This window comes from Taurulus bubalis, assembly GCF_910589615.1.
Source record: "Taurulus bubalis genome assembly, chromosome: 5".
Classification (NCBI taxonomy): domain Eukaryota; kingdom Metazoa; phylum Chordata; class Actinopteri; order Perciformes; family Cottidae; genus Taurulus; species Taurulus bubalis.
The window spans coordinates 27345515-27359981 of NC_136593.1; the positions used below are offsets into that span (position 1 = coordinate 27345515).

Genomic DNA, 14467 nt, shown 5'->3' on the forward strand with positions numbered 1-14467 from the left:
GAATGGGATTAAAAGTAAAAGGGGAGTAAAGTTTGAAGAATCAAAACTGATCCTTTATGCAGGCAGTCAATCAGTGATTAGTAATTGGTCAGACATTAGCTCCTTACACATTAGCAGCAATTTATAGTGAGCTCAAGGCATATCTTGTGTGTGACATATCTGATTGAACAGTTTGTTTATGAGGAATTGCCTTTTCCACGTTAAAGGTTTCAGGATGGAATCAAATGATACTCAAAATGACAGGAATCCTCCAATTGTAATTTTTTTCTGTTGTTGACAATCTTTTTAGTAAAGCTACATTTTTTTGGAAACAAAACAATATGAATTTTATAATTACAAATATACATAAGGCTTTAGTATAATACTGCGTTGTTTTGAATAGTTTATCAGCAGCAAGAAATAGTAAAATCAGTCTTTGAGGTTGGTCATATCAGAGTTTGCCAATACTTATGTGATAGTGTGTCGTGCACTAACAAGCACACGGATCAGTTGCTATCAGAGAGCTCAAATCTTGAATCAAACAGCACGAATAAATAAACACATGAACATAAATAAATAAATAGACATAAATAAATGATGAAAAATCTGTCTTTGACATCACTTGGTCAACGGGAGCGTTTGTCTCCCTCATCAAAGCAGTGTAGAAGGCGTGGTCCTGCCGACAGGAACATGATCATCTGTGGCCCTCAACAGGGGCCCCTGCATGTCTTATAAAAACTATTTGGTCACGTACCAACTCATAGAAAAATAATGCCATGAAAGCATGCATATTATCTCAGACATGACTTATAAAGAAATATCTAAACAAATAGATAAATGAATAGAACCCATCAAAGTATTTTTTTTTTTTATAAAATAGGTCAATGCTCTCCCTGACTGTATTCTGGATAAATGCCTTGGTCAGGTCCTACAGTTTGTACCGTATTCTAGCGACTATTTTTTTTTTTTAACCTGGTTTTTAATGAGCATTATCATGTTTTCATTCATATATTTTTTTTTTTAAGTATTTAAAGTACTTTATCCAGTCCTTGTAGATAGAAGTAAAAGTCCTATAAAATATGCAAACCTATGTACAGAGAAAAACAGAGCAAAAAAAGAAACAATTTACAGTATATTCATCGGTTTATGTATATATTTATATATATATATTTATATTCAAACTTCTGCTCTGTTTCTTGTTGTTTTTGAACCACGATGACTTTTGTTTTACTTTTCTCATGTAAGCTTGCAGCTTAAAGTCGGAGCGAATGAAGAAGAAGAGGCGCTCGGCGGTCTCGAACCCGGGTCCGTCCGGCTCTCCCTCCCTCATTCCGCTACACGTGAAAACATGGCGAGGTGAAAGACATGAGTGTTCGCTCAAACAAACCACTAGGAAAGCACAGACCAAGTCGACCTTTTCTTTTCTTTTCTTTTCTGTTTTTTGTGTGTCAATTCTCTCGGAGCAGCGCGGGGCGGTCAAAGGGCACACGGTGTGGCGTTCAGGGACCCCAGACTCGTGACATTTAGCTTCAGATGTTATTGTTCTCTCAAAGGCAGCGCAGGTGGATGTACCAGACGTTTTGTACAAACCCAGCGCGGATGCTGTCGGAGTGGAAGTGATCGCGATGGTCATCTGGTTTGCACTGTGCACCGGTCGGGGCATTGTTATGTCGGGGCATTGTTATGTGGCACATGCAAACAGCCACGTCCCGGGATGTGTAGTGGCGTCTTTTAGCCTCACCGGATTCGGAAGGTAAATGTTAAATTATTCAATCCGCTAAAAAGGTTAGACACAGACACTAGGGAAATGGCATAATGAGCAGTTTATAGGAAAAACTAGTAACAGCACCCAACAGGAAGCATTGTCTTCCAAAGTGTCATATAGCCTTATAAATATTCATATATATAAATATTCATTGAGTAATCTCCACCAGCTGAATATGTGTTGAATGCAGGATCCAATAAATCCAAGTCTGTTGACCTTTTGCAGGTATATAGTGGGTGTTAATACCATTTTGTAGACTTGTAGACGGAGAAACTGTACGCTAAAGCAATATGAAACCAGCCTCGGTGATACAGCGGTCGTCATGGGTAAATGGTTTCTCACTCTTATTGCTTCATCTTACAGTTTCATGACGTTTTTAACATCAGGCAATATAACATCTTCTAAAGGATATGCTTCATGTCGAGTATGACCAGCGGAGTTAACCGCTGAATGGGGAAGTGAATCCCTTATTCTCTTCAATGGGAAGCCAGCTCTCTAATTATAACATATTCATCAATATTACATCCCCTTCATAACCATTACATCCTAATGTTAGAGCTCTATCACTTCTCATATCAAGCCCAGTTCTGACTCCAGGTGCGCTGCACGCCGCTCTGATAGGGAAACCTGTGCTAAGGTCAGCTAACGGCTGCTTTTATCTCTTATTCTGTTTCTTCCTCTCAAAGACATTGACGTGTGATGGTTTGTTGTCTTGGACACACACTGAAGCTCTCTACGCGACTGACGGATGATATGGATCTGGCTGTAGTTTTGACATCATAATAGCGCGTTGGCTGCTTGCAGTAGTTTGTGTTTATTTTTTTTCTCTTGGCTTTTATTATTTATTTTTCTGAGAGCACAGTGCTGGATGGCAGATTCTGCAGGTGACAAGGCACACCTTGACACGGTGACAGCCCATACGCTACATGCACTTGACTGAATGCAAAAGAGAGCAAGGGTTGTGAGACGTATTCATTTTGGTTCAAGTTTCAAAGAGAAGTTTGTGTGTGTGTGTGTGTGTGTGTGTGTGTGTGTGTGTGTGTGTGTGTGTGTGTGTGTGTGTGTGAGAGCTCAAAAGATATGTTTGGAATAGAGTCGAAGATAATTGTCCTTTTCCTCTAAAAATCATTCAGCCTGATTCTCTTAAAGCCTGCTACTGAGATGTGGCTTTTTGCATTTTTCAGATAATATTTACACCATATGTGTATTCTCACACATGTTTCTTTTAGCAATATATTGTGTGTCAGCATATAGGTAATCAGAGATAGGAATGCCTGCAGTTTTTGGGAGCTGCCAGATTTGCAATTCTTCCCAAGCAGAGCAACGTTTCAAACTCCAGCTAAAATCTACAAAAAATTACAGCTCAACATAGTCAGTAGCCGTTCTATATACAGACACACATATATAAAATATGTGCATATAAATACATATATTTGTTTGTGATTAATATCTATTGATCCATATATACTGTATATATGAATACATTTGCTTGAATGCTTGTTATACATATATGTACTGCAAATATAAACAAGTTCATATATTTCAAACGTTTCTGATGTTATTCTATCTATGAGGTTAGGATGTCAAGTTAAAAAAGATAAGGCTGTGATACGGAGCAGCCCCTCCCATGCACTCGCCATCCCTCCCAAGACAAAATGAGAAGAGAAAAAAATAAACATTTTGAGTAATTGTAAACTAGCGAAGTGAGAGACCCCATCTGGTCGTCTGACATAGTTTTGCCTGTATTCAAAAAGCATATCAGCAATATATATGTTATATATACATGTGTTGTATATATTTTAAATGTACACTTTTTTTTAAGTGCAACCCTTCAACCAGTTAACGCTGACTGAAAGAGATGCAGTGGTCCGAGTATATTAGAGCTACAAGTCCTCAGCAATAAAAATGTTTGGTCTTTTGGTCCCTAAAACAACGAAGGAATGACAGGTAAGACTCCCCGGAGACCGTTGCTACGGCTCTCCTTGGCAACGGTATCCCCTGGAAACGGACAGGCACTCCGAGCTAAAGATGGCGATCCCAAATCGAAGCCAATTTGCGTGTCCTGAAAATATCACATTCCCTACATTTGTTCTTTCGCCGAGAATCTCTCGTCCCTTCTCGTTTTGCGCGTCTTATAAATTGGTCTTCAGAAGTCAAACGCCCCCAAACTTAAACCGCCTTAAAGAAAGATCTCCTACGGCAATCTCCTATTCAGTTTTTAAAAAGTTTTTTTGTTCTTGTTGGACTTTTTGACATCCGTCTTTCCTTTAAGAGTTCAGTGGGCTTGGTCATTGTAAGTAGAGTTTGATAGAGTTTCTTTTACTTTGTGTGTCCCTCATTGTTCAAGTAAAAGTGTTTGTGGTCCAGAAAAAGGTAGCTGTCATTCAAGCAGGGGCTTTGTGGGGGAAGAGGTGTGTATATGTGTGCAGAAGAAGAAAAAGGTCCCGGGGAGAACCGGGCTGGTACAAATTCTCTCAGAGTTCCAAAGTTTTAGTACATCCAAAAAAGGAGGTGTCCTTGACTCGGTCGTCGCTCCCTCTCCCTCTCTCTCTCTCTCTCTCTCTCTCTCCTCCGTTTCTGAAGCAGCCTCAGTGGTCCAGATGTTGAGTTTGCACTCAGTGGCGGGTAGCAAGAAGTCAACATATGATTCAGCTCAACAAAACCTGCAAGAAGGAACAGAAACCGTCTCAGTCAAGTTACACGGCAGGAAACTAAAGAAAGAGACGGTGAAGCACTGACTTTAGAAACACATTTAGGGATGCCAGGGATGGGTCTTATCCAGGCGGAAAATATATATACGAAGTATATTTCATCTTAGCATACTTGAGTATACTTCAGTATACTTGAAGCCCTACTAATCATAAGTATACTAAACCTTTAAGCAGGTGGAACCAGTGCTTAAACCATGTGTTTGAGTCGTCGTAGGAACCCCAAATTAATTCCAATACTTGTGTTTATTGTATGTATTTGTTCAGCAAAGTCTTGGGGGAAAAAATGTATATCTGCAAAAACACTTAAAAAAGATATTTTGATCAAATCTATGAACATCCAGCACAATATGAGCAAGATTTCCCAAAATGCCTCCTTGAGCGGTCACCGGGTTGTTCAAACTGTATTAAGGTGCCCTAACAACAGCCCACACACTAATAACACACCTTTTTGGAAAGAGTAGGACTTAAAGAATCGGAATTTGCAACAAACATCATGGTAGAACAGCATCTGGGTGTTCTAAGGAGTTTCAGTCAAAAAGAACGTGTCGTTCGGTTAAAAAATGGAGTTTACGTAAATGCTTAAACTTAACGGTTACTTTAATTATGTTTCACAGCAGATGTCTCTTCTCACTGAAGTTAAACAACGACGTGGTTCTGGAGATAAGATGTTGTTGTTTTTTGTCTGATTATAGGCGCAGGGGGATTTTCACACAGTTAAAGGGTTTTAAAGTGGGCTATTTTGGAACAACTTATTTTCTACTAAATATATTTTAGTTGTACTTAAACTTGAAGTATATTAAATATATTTTTGTGTGCTAAATTGGAACAACTTAAAGTATACTTAGTACATTTTAAGTATATTACTGTGTATGTGTTAATATACATGCCGATAGCTCGCTTAAAATGTGTTTTAAGTATATATTAAATATATTATTACTATATAAAAAATATGTAAAGATTGTAATTTAAGTTAAGACTGAAATTATTAAATAATGATTAAAATTATTGCATTGCCATGAGATGGTAGAATTAATCTTCTGGGTACCATAAATAATGATTCATGGTACCCAGAAGATGAATCCTTGACTTCTTCCTCTCACGCCACCATGAGTTTGATATCTTTCAATGTTTGCGAAATATCTCAACAATTTATGGATAGATTGCAATTTGATTCAGATGTTCATGGTCCCCAGAGGATCAATCCTAATGACTCCGGTGAGCACTTCACTATTTAACATTGACCTTTGTACACACATTCATGTTTCCAGACACTGAGTTTAAATGACTTTGTTGATCTGAAGGTTATTGTAAAGTTATCGTTTGTGGTGAATTGTTTTTTAATTTAATTGTTTGGTTTCTCACCATCTCCTGCAAAACATTGGGTTTCGTGTAAATGAGCCAAACGTCAGCATGCTGACGCTCTGAAGATAAGATGGTGAACACCTCCCAACATCAGCATCACTGTTAGCATGTTAGCATTTAGCTCAAAACCCTTCAGCTCCTCAGCGCCACTACCAGAGTCTGGAGCTCGTTATTTTTGGCTATAATTACACTTGATTTGGTCGTTACAAGCTGCAGGTATCCAACCATGGTTTTCTCTAATGGCCTGTCTAGATTTTTGTTGATTTGTTGTTTTAGACGGCTCGTCCTTCTGGGCTGAAACACACATTTATTACATAAGAGAGCACATTTCTACATCACACCAGAAAGCTAAAGAATTTGTTTTTAATTGAGATGTTTTTGGTTCCCTGTGTGTCCTCCATTGCTGATGATACTTGCCGTATTTTATTGACACGCAGATGCAGCAGTGGAATATATATTTACAGAGCATCTTCCTCTCTCAAGCATCTTCACTAACGCTCTAAGTTCTGGTGGATTAACAAAGATAACTTTCTTGAGACGATGTTGAAAACAAATCAGCGCTCACCTTGCAGTGACTTAATTGCTCTCCCTGGCAGTGATGCTTTTGTAATCTCCTATGTGAAAAACAATTACGTTTTTTACTTCAATCAAACCGTTTATTCCCGCTTTTGAAACACAAAAGACACGCGGTAACCCTCGTGTGTCGTAAGTCCTCCAGCTTGCTGCCTGAATACTCGCCAGTCTGATGACTTTGTCATAATAGTGCATTATTGTCAGTTAGATATAATAAAACTGGGAAGTGCAAAAAACATCTTTACGCTCATTTATCAGCTGACATTTCAAACGCTGTACTAACTGTCAGTCTCAGGTAAAAAGAAAATCAAATCAAAAAGAGATGTTTTCACTAACGTTCTGGGGAAACTGTTTTTATATATCAAAAGTAGCGGTGCCGCATATTTTGTGACACATTCATATGAGATTGCACTATTCTTCTCGCAGTGATTTGCCTCGGGACAGCGCCCGGTACGGCTCGGTTACTCTGTGAGTGGGTGATAAGTTGCCCTTGAATGAAGTCATCAGTGTTGAATGAACGACGCGGCCTAAACTCTCCATCACACAGATGAAGGGAGGAGACAAAGAGGAACAGCACAATTACCCGCCTGAGGGGTAATAAATGCCTCTCCCTCGGAAGCGATTCCTTCCCTGTGCAACGCACAGAACCTATTACCAATTATCTTTTACCTACAGGGTAACATACAGGGTCACTTACTGTAACGCTGCACTACACATAGAGTTGGTTTCAGCCAGTCATGGAAATGAATGAATGATTGCATGTCGAGCTCAGTACACACAGTACACACAGTACACACAGTACACACTGTGACTCATCACACTGGAGACGACTAACGGGCCTTGTGATTATATTTTGCTTTTGATGCTTTCAAAACTTGAACGTTTTGTGGGTGTTTCACTGAAGCTCTATTGCTGCCCGTGGGATAACCGGTAAAAATATCTCTTAGACAATAAGGAGTCAGAGCGGCGTTAGGCGGAGTTAACATTTACAAACGCGCACTTGAACCATCAACAAGGGGGTAAATCTTCATCTCTATTCTTTACAAGCTGTTTGCAGATGATCGGCGAGATGTTTTATGACATTTATAAAAGGTTACAGATCTATATAACATGCATTGGTTCAGCTAATCGGACGACAGCGACATCACGAGTTTCCTGACCTGTCTTCCCTGTGTGCAGCGGCTGCCCCGGCCGCCCGGCTGGCGGCGGCTGGCTGGGGCGGGGGGGCTAGTAGGGGCGGTTGGCGTCCTTCGGCCTCTTCAGCTGCACCTTGAGTCTCTTCATGCCGATCTGGAAGCCGTTCATTGATTGGATGGCAGCTTGGGCACTTCCTGGGTTGTCGAAGCTCACAAATCCTGAGGGGGAAGGTCAAAAGGAAGGAGAGGAGACGAGGATGTGGTTAGATGAAGAGGCACACGAGGCTCTGGGTTGCAAAAGAAAGAATAATGAAGATGGGTTTGATGGGTCTTTCACATGAATGTACAACTGGAGAACTAAACTATAAGAATGCAATGATTTAATCTGGACATAAAACATCTTTTAGCTTTGATATACACATATAATACAGCACTTTATCAGCATTAATACAGCTAACATGCAGTATGACAACAACACATAACAGAGCGCTGCATGCAACCGACATCACAATATGATCTTGGTGATGGGATGTAAAACCAAAACATCAACGTGGTTGTGCTATTTTTGAGTTTCGCTTTTTTTTTTTTTTTTCAATTTCCACTTGAAAGGGAGAGAGCATCAAATCACGAATCAAAACTTGCATCTCAAAATTGCAACATGAATAATACAACGTGAATGTTGCGTTGTATTAACGAGCAAAAGCTGCTTTGCTTAACAGGTTGCACCTGACGGACTCTCCATTAAATATTCTCCGCAATGCATTTATAATTTGCCACATAATTACACATTGGGCTAAATTGTGCTGTCAGCGGCATAAATAGAGACAGCGGCCTCTCTCTCTTTGCATGCGCTGCTTTCCTCACAGCGAGGAAGAGGCGGAGACTCGGCATTTGTATGCGTGTCATAAAGAGCACAGTGACAATGTAACTGTGCAAACATGGCATTAAAACAACTCACTTCCATCATGGTCTATTAACTATGGATGTAAGCATTATGACAGTAACATATATGCCTGGAATATTCATCACATAATAAATTAGATGGAGATTCAAAAGAAAAACAGCTTCGAGGATTAATAGAAAAATCCAAACAAACTCGTTCTCCATTCTTAGTTTCTATTAACAACCAGCTTTTTGCACAACTGTAGAGCAATTCTCCACTGTTTTGTTTTCATTTTTTTAAGGGAGGGGTGTTGGGAGGTTGGGGGGGGGGGGGGGGTGTTGGGGGCAGTGGGGGGTGTTGTGTTGACTGCGATAACGAAGGTGATTAGTAAAAAAGAATAATCAGAATAAATAACCAATAATCTTTTGGTTTGTTCATTTTTACCCACCAAAGCATTTACTTTGGTTTGTCGCCCGATCCACAAACACTTTGGAGGAGATGACATTACCGAAAGGCAGGAACATCTGCATCAGCTCTCCATCCCCAAACTCCTGAGGGAGGTGGTAGATGAACAGGTTGCAACCTTCAGGTCCTGCACAGAGAGAGAGAGAGAGAGAGAGAGAGAGAGAGAGAGGGCAAAGGTCAGAGAAAGAGAGGCAAGGCGAGAGTTAGAGGCATAAAGAAGATAGAATATCTTGTGCACATATATACAAAAACACCAACTTCTTACTGTGATTTTCAGTCCTGTACGAACACATCATTTCCCACCAAAGTTAAAACAGTTTTGCTACTTTGGTAAAGATTTCTCTATTTCAGTTTTAAGTCAATACGATCAAGGAATGTCAGGATTTCGCAACATGTGATGAAACCACACAAAAGCTGAAACAATGACTCAGCTGATCGGTAAACAAATCGGTTTGATCGTCGATAAAAAAGACATTTCTTTGTCTTATTTTGTAGTAAATTGAATATCTATCGACTAATCGGACAAAGCAAGATATTAAAGATGTCACATTGGGCTTCAGGAAAGCGTAATGAGTAATTTGGACTATTTCTTGATAAAACAGGGTCTGCAACTCATTTCCTCTCCTGCTAATGCTGTTGTTTTGTAGTTTCACTAATCAACACAAATACTTGCTATCGATGCGTGAGCATGCCGGATCCCCGCAGGACTCACAAACATATGTGCAATTTGTGAGCGGCGCTCCCTCGTGAGTCATTGCGCGGCCACCATTTGAAAGGGTGAGTGCTTGCAATGGATTTTGTGAAACAAAGGTTTTGAGAGTTAAACTCTTATAATAATAATAATGAGAATAACTACGGATATTTTCCTATTTAATGGTACGTGAAAATACAGTTTTCATAAACCGAGACTTGTATTTCCGTGTTGGTCCCGCAGAATAAGAAGTGCAGAGAGTGACAGTCACTGTGGGTTGTTTGACAGTTTGAGCTTTAATGGAAAACTCACAGGTTCAGCATTCACAGATTTCCCAAATCAAATGACCACTAACTGCTTAAATGGCCGCTGGGACGCCACAGCTGTTAAATGATGTGCATTGCTTTGTTTATCTTCCACAAGAGGGCAGTCAGGGCCCACGCATGGCGTCCCGAGCCGGAGGGGGGTCATTGAGTTCATGAGTAGGTTGAAAGCCCGGTAATGGAGGTAAAGTTAGACACCATCGCCACTGCATCATAACCCGACACTTTAAACGTTTAAAGAATTTCATCTTAAACTTAAAATAAAGATTTTAAAGCCATCAGTCTTCTCCAATCAATCCTGACTGCTACTATGCTCCGTGTTAGCGAGAGTATTTTTTGCTTTGGACAGACTGGCAGGAGGTGAAATCATGTCTGAAAATAAATAAAAATAAAGGACTGAGAATTGCCTGGATGTGTTTAAACGTGGGTGTTGATTCCAGGACTATATTGGCAAGAGGATTAAAGACAAACAGAGAGGTAAATATGAGTAAATGTTTGCGGCATGCATGAATATTTAGGTGTGAATGGGGTGCCGAGTGAGTGTGTGTGTGTGTGTGTGTGTGTGTGTTACCTTCTCGTTGCTGCTGGGGGATGATGGGTGGAGGGTGGGGGAAGGCCTGGCTGATCTGTCCGTATGCAGCGGGGTAGGCTGCTGAGCCACACACACACACACACACACAGCGCGGATCAGATAACAGTCATGAATCGAGCACACACACACACACACACACACACACACACACACACACACAAACAATGTGATATATGCAGCGGCACAGCAGGCAATCGATCAGATAACTGACAGAAGAGTCGACATGTTACACACACACACACACACACACACACACACACACACACACACACACACACACACACAGTGAACACAACGGAGAGAATACATTGATGTAGTGAGACTGAGACACTTAATGTTACACGATCAAAATTGAAATTCAAACAAAGGAAGCTTTCTCCTTTCCTTTCTCTCGGTCATCACACACACACACACACGCACACACACACGCACACACACACAGATCAGTGGTGCTGTGAGAGTGACAGACAGACCTGCATACTGCTGGACTCCTGTGTACGCCTGCTGGAGAGGATCAGCTGCAGTGGGACTTTGAGCTGCTCCACCAGAGACAAAGACAGAAGACGGGGGAGGTGGAGGAGGGGGAGCATGGATGGATGGAGGTGTGTGTGCGTGTGTGTGTGTGTAGGGGAGATGAGGCAGAGCGAGACGGAGGGAGAATGTAGATGGAGGAGAGGCCACGGAGGAAGGCGAGAGTAATATATAACGAGGGTGAGCGGGAGCAGGGATGGAGGGGAGAACAGAGAGGAGAAGCAAAGCAGAAAGGTTAGAGCGCTGAACAGCGAGGCGTCCGCTCGCGTTGCTTTCACTGTCTGAGGAATTCTGAATCCCTTTTTGCTTCGCGGTCCTCCTAAAGCGTCTTCAAAAGTTGCTCATGATTTTCCAGAAAAGTTAAAACTACAAAAAAAACTACGCACTGTCACCGCAGGAAAGGAACAATTGTAATGTATGTATCTATTGTAAACAATCCCTATGAAAGAGAAACATGGATTTGTCTGACATATACGACAATACAATACACACGCACAACACTGGATGCACCTGTTGCTATCGCTACACATGTTGTAGATGCAATTATTTATTTAAAAATGAAACGTGAAAAAAATCCCCCATTCTAAACACACTTGTTGCTACCACAGATGCTGCGCCACACTTTATAACTACCCATCTGTACACATAGTACATGCACATTAAATACACCACTGAGAAAACACACACACACCGATAACCACGTGCAGACACTGAAAACCACTATCACCAAACCAAAGAGACACTGAACACATCGGACTAGCAGCGACTGAAGACGGGTTCAGAAAGCCGTAGGACAGGAGAGAGGAGAGGGATGGGCTCAGATGAAGGTCAATCCATTCCAAGCTCGTCAAATCGTGTTCAAAAAACATTTTAAAGCGTGCCGTTGTAAATCATCCTTTGTAAACCGGTGGGAAACTGTTGCTCCTGAATGTAGAAAATATCTGCAATTTGCGCAAGGGAAATGACACGTTTAATATTCGAGGATGAATTTCTGTCCCGCTTTCGGCTGTAAAATCAGGGCCAACGTTCGTCCTTGTAACTTTAAATGTGTGAGTCAGACTGCGGGGGATTTGACACAGTTTTCTTTCTACAACTCATTATGACAACATTGACAACATTTCTCACGCAGGTTTACAAAGGATGATATGAAACCACAGGCTCTGAAAGGACTTCTGAACAATATGTCACAAGCTTAAAAATCGTATTGACCCTTATTTTGTGTGGGATGAAGAAGGGGAAGAGGATGAGGAGGAGGGAGAGGAGCGCTACCTTCAGAGAGAGAGGAGAGGAAGCAGCCACCCTGAACCCCAAAACAACTCCGCGGAGCCACGCCCAAGCCGTTTTTCTCCGAGTCCTCCCTAAAAACCACCTCCTGCAACACTGGAGAGACAAAGAGTGTAAAGGAAAAAAGACAAAAGACAGATGTTTCCTCCGCCTCTTCACAGAACAAAAACACCAGTGAGGTACGAGCCACGGCTCATGACACAAGCGCATACTTAGGCTCCAGCAGCCCCATGAGCACCTTTGCCAAACACTCATGTCCCCGACATGCTGACTGTCTGCGGGCTAAATCCGCCTGGCCTCGGCCTCCTGCACATGCTTCAAGGCCGAACGCGCCTGTAAGCCAGCCGCATGCACACTGTCCCGCTACAATGGGTGCGTTCTCTGAGGATTTAAGCTCCTTTTTCAAGAAGTCATGGTTTAACATGACAAATAGTGTCGCCATAATTTACACAGCTTCATAAAAAACATGTTCCTGCATCTCTGAGAGCTATTTTTGTGTGTTTGCATAGATGCCCCTGAAGGCGTCAGGCTTACCAGGGTAATGGTGCATGCCGTTGGTGAAGACAGCCTCGGCGGGCGGCTGCCCGTTGGCCTGCGGCGGCGGCATGCCAGTAAAACCATTCACGCTGATGGGGGAGGGGATGCTGGTCACTGTGGGAGCGCCGATGCCGGGAGGAGTGCTGCCACCTGCAGCCGGGGGTCACAAGGGAGCAGACAGAGAGAAACAGTCAGCGCTTTTCTTTGTTTCTCGGACAACATGGAGAAGTTTTACTTTGACTGGACGCCTAAATGCCAGAGGGCTCGGTCCAGCGGCCGGGGAAGACACGAAATGTCAAGGCGGATTTCTGGACCCCTTATGTCCCTCACTGTGACAACAACAGCCTTTCAGAATCTGAGAAATATGGTGTGAGAACAGTGAATGTTTGTGTGTATTCGCCTCAGATCACATGTTGTGCCACATGGAATTGAACGTGAACTATTTGGAAAGCAGTTCACGTGATGCTGTCATGACTCTGCCATGAAGAGTTTGAAACCAGTTTGTTGGAGATATTAGGCAAACCTGTTTTTGTGCTGTATTTGTATAGATCAGCGAAATGTAGAATATTTATTTATTTTGCACAATTCAAACAATAAAATAAAAAAATCATAATAGTATCACAGTGCAGGAAGAGACAAAAAGCCAACTGGGCTTATTTGAAGCCTCCACCTATATAATATTTAAAATTTTCCAAAAATACAAACATACATTGAAATATGCATAAGAGAGACAGCAAAAGAAAGAAAGAAAAGAAAGAAAAATAATGTCGTTATGTTAAGTCTGTGTGTGCATGTGCGTGCGTGTGTGTGTGCGTGTGTGTGTGCGTGTGTGTGTGCGTGCATGTGCGTGCATGCGTGTGTGTGCGTGTGTGTGCGTGTGTGTGTGTGCGTGCGTGTGCGTGTGTGTATGTGCATGTGTGTGTGCGTGTGTGTGTGTGTGTGTGTGCGCGTGTTTGCGTGCGTGCATGCGTGTGTGCGTGTGTGTGTGTGCGTGTGTGCGTGTGTGTGCGTGTGTGTGTGTGCGTGTGTGTGCATGTGTGTATGTGCATGTGTGTGTGTGTGCGTGTGTGTGTGTGCGTGTGTGTGCGTATGTGTGCATGTGCATGTGTGTGTGTGTGTGTGTGTATGTGTGTGCGTGTGTGAGTGTGAAAGTAAGCATGGCTTGCGTTTGTTCAGGGATATTGGACAATTTTTGAATTTTTGAATTTTTTATAGAGGGACATTTCTTTGCTAGGTGGGAAATGTCGTTCCATAACCTGGTTCCCTTAAATCTAATAAAGAATTGACCTCTGCTAGAATACTGGTGTTTGTGTGTTTTGGTATGTTGCAAATGGAGCGGCAGCATATTTGTTTTTTCATGCAAGTCCTTGAACTTGAACCAATGCATTCAAAGTACTTTAAGTTGAGTACAATATTCTCGTACTCTTTCCACCCGGGCTGCTAACGTTTGGTCTCTCCCCCCTGTTACCTGACGTCGGGGTCATCGGTGCCCCCGGGATGCCGTTGATGGTGGCCATGTGCTGCATCTGGGCGGCAGCGAAGGCCGCCATCGGGCTGAGGTAGCCTCCCTGGCCCACGGACGCCATCAGTGCTGCCTGCTGCTGCACCTGCACACGGCGAGAGGGTTGAAGGAGG

General features: G+C 42.2%; 1 protein-coding gene across 5 annotated transcripts in view; it reads right to left on the reverse strand.

Annotated features, from left to right (window-relative positions):
* Positions 1 to 7617: 7617 nt before the first annotated feature.
* Positions 7618 to 14467, reverse strand: part of celf4 (CUGBP, Elav-like family member 4) — a gene marked incomplete at both ends in the record, with an annotated part of 73064 nt that continues 66214 nt past the window's right edge. Inside the window, 7 exons of one of the 5 annotated variants that reach the window (XM_079218515.1) lie at positions 7618 to 7745; positions 8858 to 9001; positions 10460 to 10537; positions 10954 to 11016; positions 12281 to 12391; positions 12830 to 12982; positions 14301 to 14439. In XM_079218515.1, coding sequence (XP_079074641.1) covers positions 7618 to 7745; positions 8858 to 9001; positions 10460 to 10537; positions 10954 to 11016; positions 12281 to 12391; positions 12830 to 12982; positions 14301 to 14439 — 816 coding nt within the window. Of the gene's footprint in view, positions 7746 to 8857; positions 9002 to 10459; positions 10541 to 10920; positions 11017 to 12280; positions 12392 to 12829; positions 12983 to 14300; positions 14440 to 14467 lie in introns of all 5 variants that reach the window. The other 4 variants (XM_079218517.1, XM_079218516.1, XM_079218514.1 and 1 more) reach the window with 4 other exon arrangements.